Source organism: Pleurodeles waltl, chromosome 7, assembly GCF_031143425.1.
Source record: "Pleurodeles waltl isolate 20211129_DDA chromosome 7, aPleWal1.hap1.20221129, whole genome shotgun sequence".
In the NCBI taxonomy this organism is placed as follows: domain Eukaryota; kingdom Metazoa; phylum Chordata; class Amphibia; order Caudata; family Salamandridae; genus Pleurodeles; species Pleurodeles waltl.
Genome location: NC_090446.1, coordinates 9388521 through 9408956, shown reverse-complemented (window position 1 = coordinate 9408956; position 20436 = coordinate 9388521). Strand labels below are relative to the sequence as shown.

Sequence of the window (20436 nt, the reverse complement as noted above, 5' to 3'; positions counted from 1 at the left end):
TCGATGCTGCTGATACTAGCTGCAAGGAGAGTAAACGCTGCCATCACAATCAGAAGACATCCAGGGCTGCGCCACTCTGGTTTTAAACCAGAAATTCAACAGGCAGTACTTAATGTGCTTTTTGATAACAAGCACCTCTTTGGCCCAGAAGTGGACACCACTATTGAAAAACTGAGAAAGGACTCAGATACCGCGAAAGCAATGGATTCTTTATACACCACCCCATATAGAGGCTCCTTTCGCAGACCACAGTTTTGAGGAGGTTTTAAGCCACAATCCTCAGAGGCTTCCACCTCCCAAACAAAGCAAGGAAAACAAACCCAGTATCAACGAGGTGGATTTAGAGGATCCTATAGAGGTCAATATTTCAGAAATAGGGGTACATTCCAAACCTCTAAACAAACAACAACACAACCTAAACAGTGACTTCCTTCCCTCCCTTCCACTCCACACATCTCCTGTGGGGGAAGACTACAGCAATTCCACTCTCATTGGCAAAATATCACCACAGACAACTGGGTATTATCAATTCTCTGCAATGGCTATTGCCTAGAATTAATCTCCAACCCTCAAAACATCCCCCCACGATACCACAACTTGTTCCCAGAACATACCATTCTGTTACAAGAGGTACAATGTCTACTATTAAAACAAGCAATAGAATTTGTTCCACATTCTCAACAAGGAACAGGAGTAAACTCACTATACTTCCTCATTCCCCAAAAAGACGGCATCCTCAGGCCCATAATAGACCTCAGGCCCCTCAATCTATACATCCTGTCAGAACATGTTCACATGGTAACTCTGTAGGATGTCATTCAACTACTGCAAAGACAAGATTACATGACTGCTTTAGACCTCAAAGAGGTGTATTTCCACATACCCATCCATCCAGATCACAGAAAATACCTCAGGTTTGTCATAGCAGGAAAACACTACCAGTTCAAGGTGTTGCCATTCAGCATAACAACAGCCCCAAGAGTGTTTACAGAGTGTCTAGCAGTAGTAGCAGCCTACTTAAGGAGACAACACATCAATGTTTTTCCATATCTAGATGATTGGCTAATAAAATCAAGCAATTCTAGGAATGATGGCATCTTGAATAGCTATAGTCCCACATGCAAGACTAAACATGAGGCCCTTACAACAGTGCCTCTCACAACAATGGTCACAGGCACAAGGTCAGCTTCAAGATCTAGTGCTGATGGACCGCCAAACACATATGTCCCTTCAGTGGTGGAATCGCAGAAATCTAATAAAGAGGCGGTCATTTCAAGACCCTGTGCCTCAGACCATAATCACAACAGATGCACCATTGATTAGTTGGGGAGCTCACCTAAACAATCAGACCATTCAAGGGCAATGGGATGTCAAACAGAAGCAGCTGCACATAAACCACTTAGAATTATTAGCTGTATTTCTTGCAGTAAAAGCGCTTCAACCTGTTGTCAAACAGAAGAATGTTCTCATAAAAACAGACAACATGACAACCATGTATTACCTCAACAAACAGGGCGGGACACACTCATCTCAACTGTCCCTTCTAGCCCAAACAATTTGGAAATGGGAAATTCACAATCAAATTCATTTACTAGCGCAATATATTCCAGGGATAGACAATCAGTTGGCAGGTCTCCTAAGCAGAAATCACCAACAAACACACAAATGGGATATTCACTCCCAAGTACTTCAAAAGTGGGGAACACCAGACATAGATCTATTTGCAACAAGTGAAAATGCAAAATGCCAAAACTTCACGTCCAGACACCCACATCCTCTATCCAAGGGCAATGCTCTATGGATCAATTGGTCAGGGATATTTGCTTACGCTTTTCCCCCTCTCCCACTCCTTCCCTTTCTGGTCAGCAAACTACGTCAAACGTCACTCACCATGATACTCATAGCACCAACATGGGCACATCAGCCTTGGTACACAACACTTCTAGATCTGTCTGTAGTACCACATTCCAAACTCCCAAACAGACCAGATTTGTTAACACAAAACAAAGGTCAAATCAGACATCCAGATTCCAGTGCACTCAATCTAGCGATTTGGCTCCTGAACTCATAGAATGGTTATCTAAAGCTTTCACCAGAATGTATGGAAGTAATTAAACAAGCACATAAACCTACTACTAGACAATGCTACGCAAATAAGTGGAAAAGATTGGTTTTTCTATTGCCAATCTAAAAACATTGATCCACTTACAGTATCTATACAACATATTGTATGCTATTTACTTCATTTGCAGGAATCAAATTTGGCTTTCTCATCCATCAAAATACACCTTACTGTAATATCCGCATACTTACAGACTATTCAGCACACTTCTCTATTCAGAGTTCCTGTTATTAAAGCCTTCATGGAAGGATTAAAATGCATTATTCCACCACCACCTGTTCCTTCATGGAATTTAAATATTGTACTTACCAGACTCATGAAACCATGCACTCTTTTCAAATACAATTTCTAACGTGGAAAGTCGCCTTTCTTGTAGCTATTACCTCGTCAAGAAGAGTTAGTGAGATACAAGCGTTCACTTTTAAGGAACCTTTTTTCAAGTACACAAACATAAAGTTGTACTTAGAACAAATCCAAAATTCCTACCAAAAGTAGTATCTCCATTTCACACCAACCAAACAGTGGAATTGCCAGTCTTCTTTCCACAGCCAGACTCTGTGGCAGAAAGAGCTCTTCATACCCTAGATCTCAAAAGAGCTCTTATGTACTAGATAGACAAAACTAAAGATTTTAGGAAAACAAAACAACTTTTTGTTGCTTTCCAACAACCACATACAGGCAATCCTATATCAAAACAAGGTTTAGCAAGATGGATTGTTAGATGTATACAAACATGTTATATCAAAGCAAAAAGACAACATTTTAATCACTCCTAAAGCACATTCTACAAGAAGGAAAGGTGCGTCAATGGCTTTTTTAGGAAACATACCAATGGTTGATATATGTAAAGCAGCCACATGGTCAACTCCCCATACATTTACAAAACACTACTGTGTTGATGTTTTCTCACAGCAACAAGCCTCTGTAGGCCAGGCTGTCTTAAAGACTTTATTTCAAACAACTTCAACTCCTACAGGCTAGCCGCTGCTTTTTGGGAGGAGTAACTGCTTTGTAGTCTATGCACAGCATGTGTACCTGCAGCTACACATGCCATTGAACGGAAAATGTCACTTACCCAGTGTACATCAGTTCGTGGCATGTAGTGCTGCAGATTCACATGCACCCTCCCTCCTCCCCGGAAGCCTGTAGTCATTTAGGTTTTAACATTTGTACATATGTATAAACATTTACATGGACATCTCTTTGTATTCTTATACTCTATCACTCCTTCCTTCACCCTTTGCGGGAAAACAATCTAACAATGGAGTCGATGCCCATGCGCAATGGAACCGAGAGGAGGAGTCACTCTATCCCGTGACTCCCAAAACACTTGACTCTGCATTACTACATGCCACGAACTGATGTACACTGGGTAAGTGACATTTTCCATATATGTGTATATATATATGTGTATATATATATATATATATATATATATATATATGTATGTGTGTATATATATATATATATAATAAAATCCATTAGTTGCATATCAATGTAACATGGTGCACCATACTAACAGAATGGAAATGACAGTGACATACATTTTAGTACATTAATTGTAAACCATGGCCTGAATTTGACCACTTGTGTTCTGGTTCTTTTGCAACGATGTTGTGTATTACCTGTCCAGATGCAGAATAGCATGGCATACATAAAACAGGCAGATCTATGAAGAGTAATATGCTGTGCTTTTCCCTGGTGGGTCACTCCCAGCAGCAAAGCTGCACAGCCAGTCGAAGTGGTCATAGCCAAAGTGCTGGATGTGCACTAGGTAATACTCTGCACGATGCAGCCATGAATCCAGTAATGCAACCACCCTTTAGAAAGGGATGGGGTTCCCTAGCAGCATTATAGCCTGTCTTGACCACTGCCAAAAAACCCTTTCTTTAAGGTCCAAAATGTTCAGCCCTAGATGGGAGGGCAGTTTTCTGTGTTTTTTCAAGGAGAGGCATATCCCTAAGTACAATTACTTAGCACATCCTAATCCTTGGTCCTGGGCTCAGTAGATGCAGTAATGTGAGTCCCTTCAGCATATGGCACCAGTCTGCATTATCTTTCATGTGATGTGCAGTTCAAAGGATCTGACTGCCAAGGTCACAGGCATCCAGAGCAGATCTGCTTTCTCTCAAGTCTGCCATGTATGACTCTTCACTCATCATGTGTAATACCTTCTACTTCTCTCAACAGAACGTGGCCCGGCTGTGAGTCCAAATGTAATATTGAAACATAAAGATGATCGCGCTTACACCACAGCACATAATGCAGGCAGAGCAGAAATCTCTAAGGCTCCTAGCGCAGGTAAGCATCAAGTATTTTCCAGATGATGCAGAGTTTGTAGAATAAGGTTATCCCAGTTTGACTGTTCCCACCCACCCACATGCTGCCCACTATCTGAGGTGCCATAGCCTTGACTCTAGAATTTGTACCAGGGGCTATAAGGGAGTTCAGTTATTTTGCCATTCCCTTTGAGCAAACAGCACTTTAGGGTTTCATTTGAGGGGCCATGATCTCACATTTGTTTTCTATTAAAAACAGAAGACCCTATCATCACATCTGTCTATACGATAAGAGATAAGGAACAGAACGTGCTTCATCGGAATACCCGCCAGGAATGTGTGAGAAGAGAAGAGATACATTGTTCGCCAAGTGAGTGCGTGCTCGCGCAGAACTAAGAGCCTGATTCACAAGACGTCTCTGTGATTAGTTGGGCGTTGGGTGTAACTTACTAATGAATGTCACAGGGTAAGGACCCAATGACAGAAAAAAGCTTTGTGAATCGGTTACTAAGTACTTAAAAAAACGGTTGAATTCTTTCACCCTCCTTGTAAGTGATACGTGGAGGGTAAAACTGCAGATGATTTGTTTTGTGTTTATTGTATTTTAATTGGGGTGAGCCACCGTATTGATGGGAGAGCAGCAGTGCTATCACTCCTATTGAGACTAGAGTTAGCAGGGCTTAATAGTACATCTCCTGTTATTGGGCCATTTTCCAGTGTTTAGTGCCACAACTATGTAGTGCCATAATGCTACTTTATGTAAGCACTAGCCCTGTCAGTGTTTCCAGGGGAGCTAACCACATCACAGTTTGTATCGCACTGTGTCAAGGGTGCAGAGCTGATGCAATGGTTTGCCTGTAGCCCCAGAGCCGTCTCAGTTGGACACCATAACACAAGTGCATCGCATTCTGTGTGCCTAGCTTTGGACAGAATGTACAAATTACACAGCAGCAACACTTACTAGGAATAAGATGCATGTACAGAGTCTTCTCAGTACATTATCTTGTGAATGTAAAAACATGTAAAAAGTCACCATTAGAAAAAGATGTCAAGCAAAAACATGAAATCTAAAATGGACACTCAGTGCGGGCCCTAATGTATTTCACCGCAGTAGTGAACCTCCCCCGGAGCATCGCGCGGTGGCCAGATGCATGGCTGCACTGGTGCACAAACAGGTCACACGCTCTTGTCCGCACTGATGGATGTTTGCTATGAAGTACTGTGACCGGCGTTGGTAGGGGGCTAAATAAAATTCTGCATTCTGTGGGGCTGCACCAAGGTGGAATTGGGGAACTTGTGAGCTCTTCAGATCTCTACCTCCATTGGAATTTCATTTCTTGCTAGGGATACTGATGTAGGGGCTTTGGTCAAGGTGTCTGTCAGGCAGAACATCTGACTCCTTTGACTCCTCATCAGCACCAAAACCAAAAATAGTTTGAAAACTCCTCGCCCCAAAGTTCCACCATCCAAAGGAGTGCCCCATCCACCGAAGTCACTGGTGCGGTGTGGGGCCTGTCGAGTTCTGTTTTAAATATCATCAGTGACCAAAAGTGACAAAAAGTTAAGGACTAACTGTTTTTTCTGCTAGCATTGTAAGAGGATGTAGTAGTCGGCCAGCATCCACTGCGAGGACCTCTGATTCACCTTAACTTTGGAGTAACTGTCACAGATGAAAGCATCCAGTGATGTCAGGCTCGCAGTACAAGAGGCATCCACAAGAAACTGGATTCAACCTCACTATAAATATTGATATTAAACATTGAATCGACATTCGTCATGTGTAATACTACATACCTCTCTCTGCAGAGCATGGCCTGGCTGGAAATCCAGCGGTATTGTTAAAAGATGATCGTTCTAGTAGGATAATCAGCAGAGCCGAAACAGAAATGGGCAAGAGTCCAAGCACAGGTAAGTTTCTTGTGGTCCCCAGATACTGAGCCGGTTTAGTAAAGTTAGCAGCATTCTACAAAACAAGCACCCTACACACAGACTGGCGTATCACTGCCTTTGTGTGGTTTGTACATTGAAAACCTTCTTCAGGGGGTTGTAATGGAGTAAGTTCTGTCACCATGCGCGATCCATGTGTGTGTGTGTGCGTGGTGTTTGTGTACCAGTAACCGAGCCGGAAGGCCGGAGACCAGGGTCACGGTAAAGAGAGAGAAACTATGAGCCTGGGTCAGAGTTTGGCAGGGGGGACATGACGAATATCCCGTCTGCTGTATCACGATTCCATTATATCCTGTGGAAATCGTAATACGGCAGATGGAATAACCCTCATGTTTGTGACAGGGTAACACATCAGCTAGGATCTAAATCAGGCATTATGTCAGGATGTTTTTTGAAAATGTACGTCCCCTGCTGTTCCATCCTTGAAGCAGGATAGGCCAGTCCTGATGGATATGCTGATGTTGTTCTGGATCCTGGGTCAGTAGATGAGGAGCCTCAATGCCTACTTTTTTCTTTCTTGCACTCTTTCTCTGCAGTCTGATGTGCCCTATCTGCCCTGATATGATCTTGGAGTTGTGTGTGGACAGCTTTTTTGAATGTCTTGTATGAGGGTGAGGTATAGGTCGGTAGTAGGGTAGGTCATCACAGATCTAGTCTGGGTTTCTTTGGGAGTGATAGGGTCTGGCCTGCTTTTTTCACAGATTCTGGGCAGATGCTCTGTGAAGGAGATGTTGACGATGGTAAGTAGGGTGAGAGAGCTTCTTTGGGGAGCACTTTGGTGAAGGATGAGGGTGAGACATCATCCCTGTTAGAGGTAGCTTTGAGGAAGCTAAGGGTGTTGGCATATCTGTGGGCGACAGGGGGTTTAAGGGTGGCTCTGTGGGATGCATAGCCAAGTCGTTGTGGTATAGTACTTGCTTTGTCAGATGTGATCAGCTGTCTGCATGTAGCTCAAGATCATTGTTGGTTCTGCGTGGCAAGTGAGGAACTCTGCGGAGTTCAGTGTTACTTGCTTGCCTAGGGTGTAGGATCAGGAAGATTTCTAACCGGGCTTCCTTCCTGATGAGTCTGGTCTATACATTGGCCGTGAGCAGTAAGGGCTAGGATGTGTGAGGATGTGAAAGCGAGCAATGTTTCTGCGGTGATCAGTGCATTGGGCTGTGTATGGTGAAGAGGTCTCTAGCGTGCGGTGACTGGGGCAGGTAGCCGTGCAGAGCATGCGTTGAGCTTGAGTTCGATGCTTGGTGCTGTAGTTTTGAAGGTGTGGTGGAGGGAGGGTTGTGTTTCAGGTGGATATTAGATTGAATCCGTGTGTTGTTTGAATGTTATAGCAGTGCTTGGCTGTTTAGGTGTCATTGAGAGGATAGGTCGTGATAGGTGCTGGACCAAGAACATGACAATGTCTTAGAGTTTAGGTGCTTTCTGAGATTGGAGCGGCGCAGGAGTTATGGGCCAAGGCCATTCATAGCCATTACAGGCCCAAATGGGAGACACCTTTGTCAGGCTTTGGCCGGACACTGGCGAGCTGCGGGATGCTCTGAAGAACGTCCTGAAGCAGTGAAACCAGGGATGTAATTAACTGCGGATCTCGATGCTCCAAAGTTTGGTGGTGACACGCCCTGAAGAGACATATGCTGAGAAATGTTCTGATATCACATCCTGTTGAGAAGGGTGCAGTGGTTTTTAATATACTTCTAAGGGTGGATCATTATTAGACTGTGCTAAAACCTGTAGGCAGGGGTTTTGTTACTCACATGCTTCTGTAGTAGGCAAGAGCTTTGGTGCTGGTGAGTCCCCTGAACAAACCATCGGGATAGAAGATTTCCACTATGGTAATCCCTATCAGGGTCTGTGAAGAGGGATTTTATGTTGTTTTGACAACTGCAATGTCATACATATTTGTAATTTAATTACTGTATAGCTGATGGTTGCCTTGTGGCATAATGTATTCCTAACACAGTAGGTCTGAGTTGCTTATGGTGGCAAGCCAGTGATAAAGTCCATAGGCCTGATTGTTTATTCTGAAAAGCTATGATAAAGGCAGAAGACTTGATGTACTGATTTTGAAAAGCATATGTAAGATTCAATAGGTATTTACAGGCGGATTGTTATTACACCCTACAGATAGGTATTTTGTTACATGTATTCTCACAGGTTACCTCATGTATTCAACAAGGGCTTTTGGAGCTTGTTACAAACCGTGGGTAAAGAATATTTCCACTGAGAATCATTGTTAGACCAACTGTAATTCTGTAAACCGTATACCTTTGTAATTTTATGACTGCGTGCCTGGTAGATGCTTTTGTAGGAATGCTTAAGCTCACAGCAGCAGGCCTGACTTGTTTATGGTGACAACCAAATGGTAACCACTATAAGCCTGATTGTTTAACTAGGAAAAGGTATTTTAGATGCCATGGACTGATCTTCTTGTTATGAAACGTTACAGCAAAGACATCAGGCCGGGTTTATTGCTGTGCCCACGTGTGGCAAAGATAATACGCCTTTCGGATTGTTTTTTGCACCATGTTAAAGCCTGCAGTCAGGCATTTTGTTACATGAAATATCCCAGAATAACTTTATAGGAAAGGAACTTGGTTTTGGTTTCCATCTCTGACACACCCTAGGGGTGGAGGATTTGCACTGTAATAATTCTTGTGAGAATCTCATCATAAGGCTGCCAGGATCTTGTAATAAAATGTTTTAAATAACACGTTAAGACATATGTGTAAATATATATATATACGTATTGATACTTAAAGGGCCTTTGGGTCAGCCCTGTTCTGCTATTGGTCTGCCTGAGTGTCATTTACACTCTGCTGCAATCCATTACAGGTTACTGCTCGGGCAGCGGTTCCGTTCACACCAGTCATTGTCTCTCTTGCCCTGTGAATGATGTTTTTTTCTGTGGACACACGCACTTCCACTTGAAAATGAGTGTGCTTAAGCATCAGGGCTAGTTGGCTTGAGATTTAGTTTTAATTTTCTTTTTTTATAATTCCCCTTTCATTCTCTTATTTCTGCTCTTTTTATTTTAATTTCCTTAAGAAAGTGCCAGAGCTCCCCAGGCAGTGCTAATGAGTTGCTGGTTTGTGCTTTTATCTACATTCACCACATCCCGCTTAACCACTTCCTCAAAACCAGGTGACCACAGTGGAATGCTGCTGAGCACAGCGTATCATTGCTTTACCATTCCAAGATGGCCACCACACTGATTGTAAATGCGGCAGCCATCTTGGAACTTTTAAACAACTATACACTATGTAAAATACCACTGCAAGACAGACACCCACTGCTATGTTTAGTGATGTTATTTTAAACTTATATTGCTCTGTTTAGACAGCAGCATGTTTTCTTTTTTCTACTTGTGTTCTTTCACTTTATCCTGCATATGCAAGAATGAGTCAGCGGATGGGTGATGTATGCATGAGCGCAAAGATGATTGACAAAGTGCACATATGTCGACTTATTGAGTGCCTAAACCCATCAGAGACACAAAAGGAACTTCCGTTCATAAGCCAGACCTATTGGCATTTAAAGGGCTTGTTTTTAGACGATTGTGGCTGGAAACCACTTTGATCAATGTCCCTGAATGTAGTCTTTTTTAAATATGTTTTCTTTTGAAAACAGAAGATCCTATCATCACATCTGTCTACACGATTAGCGACAATGAAGCGCTCCGCCACAAGACGCGCCTGGAATCGGAGAGAAGAGAACAAATGGATTGTTCGCCAAGTAAGTGAGTGGCTGGGATGACTTGGTAAATGAGGCCTTTGTGGATGGAGTCTAGTCTTCTTACTCCTGACATAAGCCTGACCTAGGGCCTGATTTAGTTATTGGCAGAGGGGTTACTGCGTCACAAAGGTGAAGGATATCCTGTCGGCAGAAATCTAAATCCCACTGAATATAATGGGATTTGGCTTTCAGCAGACCCTGCTGCCAACCTCTAAACCAGGCCCTTAATCATGAAATTGCATGAGACAAGACCCACTTAGAGGCAAAAAGCTTTGTTAATGGGGCCTTTGGATTTAGGAAAAAAGGACAGATTTTTTCAGGCATTGCTCATAAAGGCTGGTTTGACGTAAAACTGCAAACTGGTCATGATGTTCTTCATGTCAGTTGGGTGAGTGGCAGAGTTCTAGAGGAAGAAAAGCAACTACTTCTGCTCATATGACAAACGCCCCTAATCCTGCCATTTGTAAGTCTGGCACTTGGAGGTCAGTGCATACCTTTGTTAAGCAATGTTGGTTGGACTTTGAGTCCAGGACATGCACATTAGTGGATCAAGGTTCACTGCACAATTTATTTGTTGTAAAAAAAGTTTTGTTGTGTGACCCAGAATGCTTTTTGAAGGTTAAGGTGGCCTCATAGGAAGTGTGCATTTATGAATTTGAGAGAGCATCCCCTTCTCGAGGAATTCACTGAGCCCCCACCTATGCTTTCTTCTCCTCTGTGCAGAGCTCTCTGACTCCACTCTGGGTCTGATATGGGAGTGCAGTCTTCCAAAGGTCTTGTGAGATCAGGGACAACTTTCACTTACAGATTGGCATCTTATTTTTACTCTAATATCCTTCTGTACTCGTGTTTTCAGACACATTTATTGGTCTTTCCAATTCTGTTGATGCGTTAAAAAGGAAATTATGCATAATTGTATGTATTTTCTAGATATTTTATTTAAGTTGGAAAGCAATCATGTTTATGAAAAAATATGAGTTACAGGATGGCTCAGGGTTTTTAATTTTTATTGATTCACGAGAATTAAGAACTTGGGTGAAGAACTAGGATTGCAACTAAATACATTTTCCTGTTGTTTATTCTCCACATATTGGTAAATGGAACACGTACTACAGATTGGTATTACCTGGGCATACGTAGCGAGTATACAGTGCGCGTGGAACAGTGGTTCACCTACCACTCTTGTGCCTAACTACTCTGCCCACCCTCGCGGTAGCCTTTAAGTCCTGCAAAAGAATTGCTCTGCAAGCTGAACGATTGCAAAAATTTAAAGAACTTAACACAAAACAGCATTTTGCTGGCTGGAGCGCTCCGCCTACAGTGGAGATGCTGTGTTGTGAGGACAGTCTTCCTTGGCCTGGGAGTGGGGAACCGGCCGGGGCGCTTTAAGAGTTCAGGTGGGTAGGGTTGGTGCAGCTCATCAATACGATAAAGACGGGAAAAGTTGTGGCTCATTAATCCAGATGATGCAGGCCTTCCTCCATGCAGATTCTTCAGTCCACTGGACCTTCCAAGTGGTACGTTTAGTCCAGCACCTTGTGAACTCAGGTGGGCACTGTGAATCGCTGGTGTGTAAAGCAGCAAGACTTTGGACAGAATGCCAAACTTGGGCCCATTCTCGAATCAGTGGTTGCACTGCGGACAGGAAGAATACTCTGTACTGGTGCAAGGAGTCTTATGGATGTCCAGATGGTACAAGTTTTGGAGCCACTATTTATGCACCATGGAGGCCAATGCAGAAAGCCATAGGGAACCACCATGCTGCCTTTTCTTAAGTTCAGACAGCCCTCCAACCCTGGAGAAGACATCTTTCCTTTCTGGTCCACATTTCCTGAGCCCTGGAGTTAACAGTCGCAGCTCTGGCCAGTAAGGGCTGGTTTCAGCGGCGTTGTTGATTGTAAGCCGGATGGAGCCCCATGTAGGCCACAGTTTCCTGCATGAACAGGAGGGTGGCAGGTTTCACTTGAGCAAAGGGGGAAACTACTGTAAGAAAGGGAATGGGATGGCAGCTCCCAATCAGTTACCAGGTGGACAAGATTTTGGGGGCGGAGCTTTAGAAGCAGTGCAGTGTCCGCAGGTTATCATCTCTGCTGCTAAGGCAGCCAGTGCAGGTGACAACCACCACCCTGGCATCGCAAACATGGAGTGGGCTCCTCCTTTCACTCGGTGCCAGTAAACCACACAGACAAGACAGAGGAAGGCAGGAGACACCAGGTAGGGGGGTTGGCCTGGGTTTTCATTGGGGAAACCTCAGTGTCACCCACACACCACCCCACCTCCTTCCACGGGAGTACTGGAGGTACTGTTAAAAAGGCCTTTGCCCATAGAGTATCAATTTCCTGCCACCAGCACTTGCCACTGTGGACCTGGGTTTAGGGTGGGTTTATGGGCGTTAATCTCCTTGAGTGAGGATAAGCATGACTGGTCTGTCTGATGACCCCTTAGACGGAGCGCCTCCAGTGGACTAGAAGAGACACACAGGAGAGGTCCGTATGAGAAGGTGGCGGTGGGGGACGGAGTAGCACATAGTCGGGCAGGAGGAGGGAGAGGGCGGGCGGGTGGGGCAGTAATGACAACCAAATCCATTAGAGGTGGGAGTTGCAGCCTATCAGCCAGGTGTATCAGGTGGGAGAGAGACAAGGCTGGGCTCAGTCAAGCTGGGACTGCCAAAGTCTCAAACCAGTGGCTGAAAAGTCTCATAAAAAAATCGAGTTGTTGAAGGGGCTGATTCAAAGCCATGTCCTGGTACTGTGTTAGCAAAACGCCTATGTAAAGTTGTGCTGTTGACCCAGACCTAAAAATATACGAGGAAAACTACAAAGTAATACTGCACAATGTTTCCTAGTGGAGTAGAAAATATTAATCTCAACAGTCTTGTTACTTCTATTCATACCTGCCTGTCACACAAAAAGCCAAGCCAAGATGTATAAAGTACTGTTTTGCATTTCTTAAATTGTGAATTTTAAGAAAACACTATGTAAGAAATTCAAAATGGTAGGTAAGAAAATAGTGATTCCCAAAGAGTCGCAATCACTATTAGGGGAATCGCTATTAAGAAATGCAACTCCATTCGTTCCTATGGGCCTTTGCATTTCCTAATTTGCGATTCCTTATTAGGGAATTGCAAGTTAGTTAATGCAAAACCAAGGGTGCCGAGGGCCTAAGGCCCCCTTTGAGGCACACCAAAATGTAAATGTGCACAGCACATGTGAAGTGCACACATGCCCTCGGGGCATGTGTGAGCTAAATGGCACTTTTACAAATGCATTTTTCATGCATTTTAAAAATTGCACATGGTTACCACCAACTTGGCGTTGGCGGTAATTGCATTTCCTAAATGCTGAGTTCCCATTTAGGGAATGCTTGATACATGTTCATAGGAAATCGCAAATAGGAATTCCCTATTTGTGATTTCCTATTCGGAGTCACAATTTTAGGGAATCGTGATTCCTTAAAATTGCACTGCAAATGCCTTTCATACATTTTGTATGGCTATTTTGCATTCACAAACAGTGGGATTTTGCAATTCTTACGGGTTGCGAATGCAAAATTGTTTGATACATCTGGCCCTTTGTTTTTTTTGGTCTAAATTCTCTTTTTTTCTCTATAGGCAGTGAATCAACATTCGTCATGTCTAACACCTAATTCTCTTTACAGACCGTGGCCCACCTGTGAATCCAGATGTATTATTAAAGCATAAAGGTGTTCGTTGTTACAGCGAGAAAAACTGTGGAGATGAAACAGGTAAGTGTTACGCATTTCTCAGGCATGAAGCGGACTGAGCAAAATTTGTAACATTTTTGGCAGCAAAAAATTAACCCACCATCTTGAAAAGCCGTCCTCTTTGGGTTGGGGGGTGGATTTGCAAATCAAGAACTTTCTGCTAGAGATTGTGATAGAGTTTTCTTATCTGCTGCACTTTTTTCAAACTCACCGGACAGTAGTGGGTAACTTATATATGTTCTTTTTAAAAAAACACAGAAGAACCTATCATCACATCTGTTTATACGTTAAGAGTTAAGGAACCGGAAGCGCTTCACCACAAGGACCGCCTAGAAAGACAAGATGTGGATCGTTCGCCAAGTGAGTGAGTGGTTGCACCGCTGTGAACTCGGGGCTTGATTCATTGTGTATTAGTCCTGGATTAAGTGTGACCTCTGAATTCCAAGTAATACGATGCACTCAGATCTCGGTTAAGGCTTTGGCAGAAAGAGACAGGAAATCCTCTTAGGTCTTGCCATCATTTCCCAAGAACCAATTTCCACATGTGGTCTTTGATGAGGATACCTCTAGTTAAGTGGTTCCTCCAGTTTCCCTCTCCACACTTGCTGTATTAAACTGGTTTGGTGGAACTCTCTGCCTGACTTTAACATGGCAGGCCGAGGGAGCGAGTGCGGAGGTCAGCAGAGGTGTAGAAGTGGCCCTTACAGCTCTGAGATTGTGGAAACCCCTGATATTCCCAGAGCCCAGTGAGGCCCTGGGGATTTCAACTAATCTTCTGTAAGCTGGAGGTGAGTCCCCGGGGGTGATCTCCAGGCACCCTGGATGGGTAGACAGGTCCCATAACCTATGGACCATGAGGATCATATTAATTGTTGGGATTAGTTTTCCTTCAATGCCCAAACAAACTTCTAGCAACAGTTAAATATCTTGTATGTGGTTGCTGGGACAGCATGTCCGCCATATATGGAAGGGCTGGGGGAGGTCCCCGGTGCCAAGTGTTCAAAACCTGTGGGTACTTTCTAGTGAAATCTGCACAAGGCAGCTTCCGTCATCATGCTCACCACCCTCCAGTGTCTCCTCTTGGCCATCTACACCTGATAGTGGATTTAATTCTGGACAATGCTTCATCAAGAGGTTCCCGCTGAGCAGCATCTTCTGGAGACCAGCTTGGAACAAAATAAATATTCACAGTGTGCACTGTTTGGTGGTGATTTTCCTCATTTGTCACTTTTATATGTAACATATTTGCAGAGCATTTATGGACAGGTAATTGTTCAACTTTGCAGTCTAGCTGCACAGATACCCATGTTGCTGGGCCTCCCGTTGGCCTTTCTGTGATGGGTTCAGTTGCTCCTTTTTAAAATTCCAGATAGTGCCTGGAGCAAACTCACAGCTTTGCTTTCTGTCCCCCACATCTCCTGGAAGCAGCAGACCTCCGGCAGACTCACAAACCCCGGCCCGTCTTTGTCCTTGGATTGAAGGTCTGCAGTATCAGGGGCTGGAGGTGAGTTCGTTCGGGCTTGTTCTGCGCTTGTGTTGACCATGCAATTTGTAGAGCCAGGGGATGGGCTGTCTGGAGCGTTAAACTGATGGTTTCTAGACAGGTTGGTCTTCAGTACCAGTAACGCTGTTTAATACTTCAGGTAGTCACCCCCACTGGATGTCCCCCTCGCAGTCATCAGGACCAAAATTGTCCCTATCCAACGAACATATCTGCACTACTCTGCTATTTCTCACACTTGTTACAACCGTATTCTTGGCCTCGCTCTTGATGTAGCCAGCATTCCCTACGCCACTTCTGGTCGCGAGGTACCGTTGGTATTTCTGAGAATTAGTTTGGTATGATTCATCCATTTTTTTGAGTATTTTTGCTCAGGACATCACTTCGGATCCTTGTGAATCATGTCTATGCCTATGATGTGGAGCTGGTCCACATTTTCCAGAATGGGTTTGGGAATGGCATTAAATGTTTACTGCATTTCTGAGCTGCCTGTGCTTTTTGTTGGGACCTTTCTGTGACGTGTTTGGGTTCACATGTTTTATATTTTGCCAATTACTTCTGACAATTTTTTACTTGCATTCCTTATCTAAAAACAAATGCTATCTTTTGAGGGGAGACATGTTCATCCCTTTCTTTCCCGTCCTCTTTTTCCCCTTGCATCTCCATCTTCCATTTCTCCGAACTATCTTGAACCACAGCACCAAACTCGCCTCTCCCGTGCATTCTACATCACAACATTTTACGTCTTTTTTTTTTTTAGATCTCAACAACAGAGAGCTTTTAGCTGTTTGTAGGCAAAAGGTTGTAATGGACTTGGAGCCCGCCCATTACTTACCATTGGTTGGCTTTATTGCCACTCTCATTGGGTGTCTCCTTAATGCCTTCCACTTCTTGTGTTTATACTTCCCCTGAATCATAGCCTCTTCGCAGTTCTGTTGATTGCCTCACTTGTTTCCTTCCACTGCTCACATTTCGGGAGCAATGTTTTTTCTTTTTCTTTAAGCGCTCCATAAGAGTGCATGTGTTTTCTAGCCTTCTCCTTTGTGTGCTACTTCTCCCCAGCCCCCAGCGCTCCACATTCCTTACACACATTCTCTCCCTCGTGTTTTACATTTCCCATTACTCCTTCTACTTTGTAGTAGAAATTTCCCATTTTCCAGCCACTCTTCCATTTACACTAGAAATATAGTACCACAGGTGCGTATTTTCCACACTAGGCATATGAGGGAAAATAGGGATCCTGTAGGTGTAAATCTTTGCCCATAGTTTGTGAATCTCATTTATGAGCATGTGGAGTAACCCTACATGAGAATCTGAACTATCAAGCCAGCGACTGGGTGCAGTAGTGATGTAGCTAATGAACTGCAAAGCATGTCACCAAAAGGACTAAACTACAGTGGAGAAACCAGGAAGAGGAGAAGGACTGTTACCGGTGAGAAACACTCCTGAAAGTCCTTATTTAGAGTTTGGTGGACTGGATACTCCATCAAACTGCGCCGGATGTCTCGTCCACTGTATTACCACTGCTATTCGCTACAGAGCCCTTTTAATACCACAGACAGGACATCTGCTACATTTGTTATGGAGTCTCCCACCGACTAAACTCTACATAAAGCACTTGTATGTTTTGGACTCCAGTTACATCTCTCAGCATAGGTGAACTGGCCTTATCTTTGATCTGTGCTGCCAGTCTCTACACTGCAGACTATGTAACATTTCAAAAAATGCAGGGGCATCCTAGTGGCTGGGAGGATGTGGCCACATCTTGTGTTTCTCTCACCAGTGAAAGCCAATCTTGCATGTAAAGTTTTTGATCCAGGTACATATAGGGCCCGTGACAGACCAGTGGCCCACGAAGGGCTGATGGGTAGCGAAAGAATTCTCCTAGCAACTGAACGAACTTGAGGGTTGAGCACACTTCCATGGACCCCAAACATTGGTTTAGCATCTTAAGCAGTACACACAGGATAGAAACCTGGAATGCCTTTGATGGAAAAGCAGCTCCATCATCTCCAGTCGAAGACCCCGGAAGCAGAGTCCATGTAGAGTTCCTGATCACATTATTTCTCAAACCAGCTTTCACTCCGGTGTCGCTTTTGGAGACGTCACTCGTTTTCTGAAATTGTAATAGTTTATGTCTGCTTTTGCCTCTAGCCTGTGTTTTGCATTTCTGTCCATCTCGTCCCTGCCTCTCCACCCTCAGGCAAGGTAGTCCCTGCCTTTATGCCGGGTGCATGCAGCTTCTGAGACAGCACCCGCTGCGGAGTCTGGTTTGCATCACTAGATAAACTGTATCTGTTATATTTTCATTTTGAGGTCTGTGCTTAACCCGGCTGCTCGGATCGGAGCACCTTCTTGAGTGCAAGCAGCAACTACTCTGCTCAGGTACAACTGACCGAAACCTGCAGCGGGGTTTAATGCTTCATGATGGGTAAGTAAGCCTGCACGTAGAAATTGCGGGAATTGGGAAATCTTTGTTTTTTTTTTATGAAGTGCTAAGTCCAGGGAAGACTTCACTGCTGGAATTTCCTGCATCTTGTTAATGGGATGTTGGATTATCCCATGAATTTAGCACTTCCTTCAGATTTCTAAAAACTTTCTGTTACCACTCACCTTTAGATCCGGCCTTTGAATTCCCTTCATGGTCTCAAATCTAATAGGGGAAAGAAATAACTCGGAGCCTGGTTTACAGTTTGGTGGACAGGACACCCCATTTACAAAATGATGCAGGACCCTGTCCACCAAAGTCTCGGTCTGCATGCCTCATTTAGAGATAGGCAGACCTTTACTCTTCCGACGATAGCGCCCCTATTTGTTCCGTCGACTGAACATTTCCTCTGATGGAGTAGGCTGTCAGAGGAAGGGCATTACACCGCCTTCCATATTTGGTGTTTGTCGGTGTAATTGCCTTTTTTTCTGTCCCTCATCACTAGGTAACACCTGCTGATGTAGGACAGAAAAAAACAAAAATGACCACCCACACCCTGGGAGAATACTCCCTGGATGTGGTGGCCATTTTCTTGTTTTTCAGAAACAAAATCCCACATTGGGAGTTTGTCTCTGAAAAAAAAATAGTTTCTAGGTTTGGTTGCTGGCCGTCAGTACCGACGGCAGCCGTCCACCCGTTGTTTTGTTATTTGAAGAGTATTTTGTGTACCTTCCTTTTAAGGTACAGAGAAGATCAGTGAGCCAGCGGCCATCTCTAAATTTGGCATATGGTAGTCTGTCAGGGTGGTGGAGGTAATGTCTGACGTCACCAGATGGATTGAGTACCGTCCACCAACCCTAAATGTGACCCTTAGTCTGTAAACGATGTATTACTTAATCCAAGTGGCCTGCTGAGTGCAACCTGAGCAGAGAGGGAGAACTTGTTAGTGTAAAACAGGCCATTTCAGTTCACCATTACGCAAGAAGTAACATGAATTCCTCTATAGCTCTCTTAAATGTTGAATAAATGAATTAATCAGTGATGAAGAAATGTAAGGAAGTAGACACCTTCTTAGATTGAAAGTTTGGCGGGATCAATAAGATGTGAAAAAATTGTCACACAGTAGTTTTTGTGCATACATAGTGGTTTGAACAACAATATTGTTTTAAATAAATAAAACATGTATATTGTGTTTGGCAGGATCCCCGTCTCTTGATGATGATGTCATTTTTGAGAATGAGAATTCAAATGCGAGCTTGAGTGATCACCCCGATGGAGAAAGAGGTGAAAACACAGCGGGTAAGTTAAGAGTACAGTGATTGCCTGCGCGCGGCATCACAGATGTCTGCACGGGCCACAATGTTGAGTCAAGTAGTGGTGATTTTCAGGTTGCGTAGAGAGGGCCCAGATTCTCAAAGGTACTTTGCATTCATAAAGCCTGTGCAGAGGACTCTCTAAATACAGCAACCAATTTCATGTTCTGTTCAATTATCAATTTCCATTGGCTCCTCCAAGCCTGCCATGGCTCCTCCAAGCCTGCCATGATATCCTGGCGCTACAGGAGATGATTACTGGCAGATAGGGAAGTGTGCATTGCGCATCGTAGACCTCAGGTGTGGGTACGTACATTGGTTACAGGGAAACACATCAAAAGTGTGTGGACTTCAGGATCCTTCACATGTTGATGAAAGTGCTTTGATGGTACTCCAGGACCTTTAGCTAAGACCCTTTCATTTTCCTCCAAGTGAGGGAGGTGTAATCGCCCCCACTCTCAGAAATTGTCTGTTACTGAACTAGGCCTTACCCTGCTGTCACTGCTATTACCCTACCTGCTTTTGCTGAAATCCCTAGGCCTAGGTTGTTGCTCGCCTCTTCACATTTGTCATCCTGCAATAGGAGTTTCCACAAACTGTTTTGGGCCAATTTCGCTAATGGCATCACAGTAAGTGCAAGATGTTTCTAATTTGTGGTGGTGGTTGCTGGGTCCCACCTGGTGCAGGTGCTGACCTTACCCAGGGCCTACTCCTGCTTTCTGTACTGCATGCGTAAACCCAGGGTGGGGTCTAGCGACCTGAGCAGGGGTTGCAGACACTGCTAGTGCAGCTGCTGCTGGGACCTGCAACGCCACACGTGTTCTCACAGTAGTGTTTGTGGAAGTCTTACAGGGAAAACAAGAGGCTTGTGTGGGTTACTTTTGTGTGGATGCCCCCGGTGGTGCTTAAACTGGCACGATCGACTGTGGCAGTTGCTTTAGTGGCCCTATTGATGCATCGGTTGAAGGTGCTATGATGATAATCACCCTCATCAGAAAGGATTCTCCTCTCTTTTTTCTAGAGTTGAAAATATCCATTGCGTAAGATCACGTAAACCAAGAGATTTCATCTTCCCTCCTGTTCAATAACTACATCAATCTTTTGGCTTCTACATGAGATACAATACCATATGGAGCCCAGCTGGCCTTTACGTTGACTAGTGGGTCCAGTAATGTGTCCAGATCATCACATGCTGACTTCCTGCTTGGAAGACCATCTGATGGTGGTTGTCCTCAAAAGTATTTAAATTAAACTCTGAGAAGACTGGTATCTTGTTTACCATCTCGAGGATACCCGTACATGATGTATCAATTTTTCCTCTTATCATGGACGCTTGCCCACGTCATACATGGAAGTGAAACACAGTAAATTATTATTGTAGAATCAGGTCT

General features: G+C 44.0%; 1 protein-coding gene across 5 annotated transcripts in view; it reads left to right on the top strand.

Annotated features, from left to right (window-relative positions):
• LOC138303536 (uncharacterized) overlaps positions 1 to 20436 on the top strand; it is a 126691-nt gene that overhangs the window by 73194 nt on the left and 33061 nt on the right. For 4 of the 5 annotated variants that reach the window (XR_011205409.1, XM_069242756.1, XM_069242757.1 and 1 more), the window contains exons 7-13: positions 4313 to 4423; positions 4661 to 4771; positions 6208 to 6309; positions 9976 to 10080; positions 13738 to 13824; positions 14062 to 14163; positions 18933 to 19031. Coding sequence is in view for 4 of the 5 variants with exons in the window: in XM_069242756.1 (XP_069098857.1) it covers positions 4313 to 4423; positions 4661 to 4771; positions 6208 to 6309; positions 9976 to 10080; positions 13738 to 13824; positions 14062 to 14163; positions 18933 to 19031 (717 nt within the window). In the remaining variant the exon portion in view is untranslated. The remainder of the gene's footprint in view (positions 1 to 4312; positions 4424 to 4660; positions 4772 to 6207; positions 6310 to 9975; positions 10081 to 13737; positions 13825 to 14061; positions 14164 to 18932; positions 19032 to 20436) is intronic. The other variant, XM_069242758.1, reaches the window with a different exon arrangement.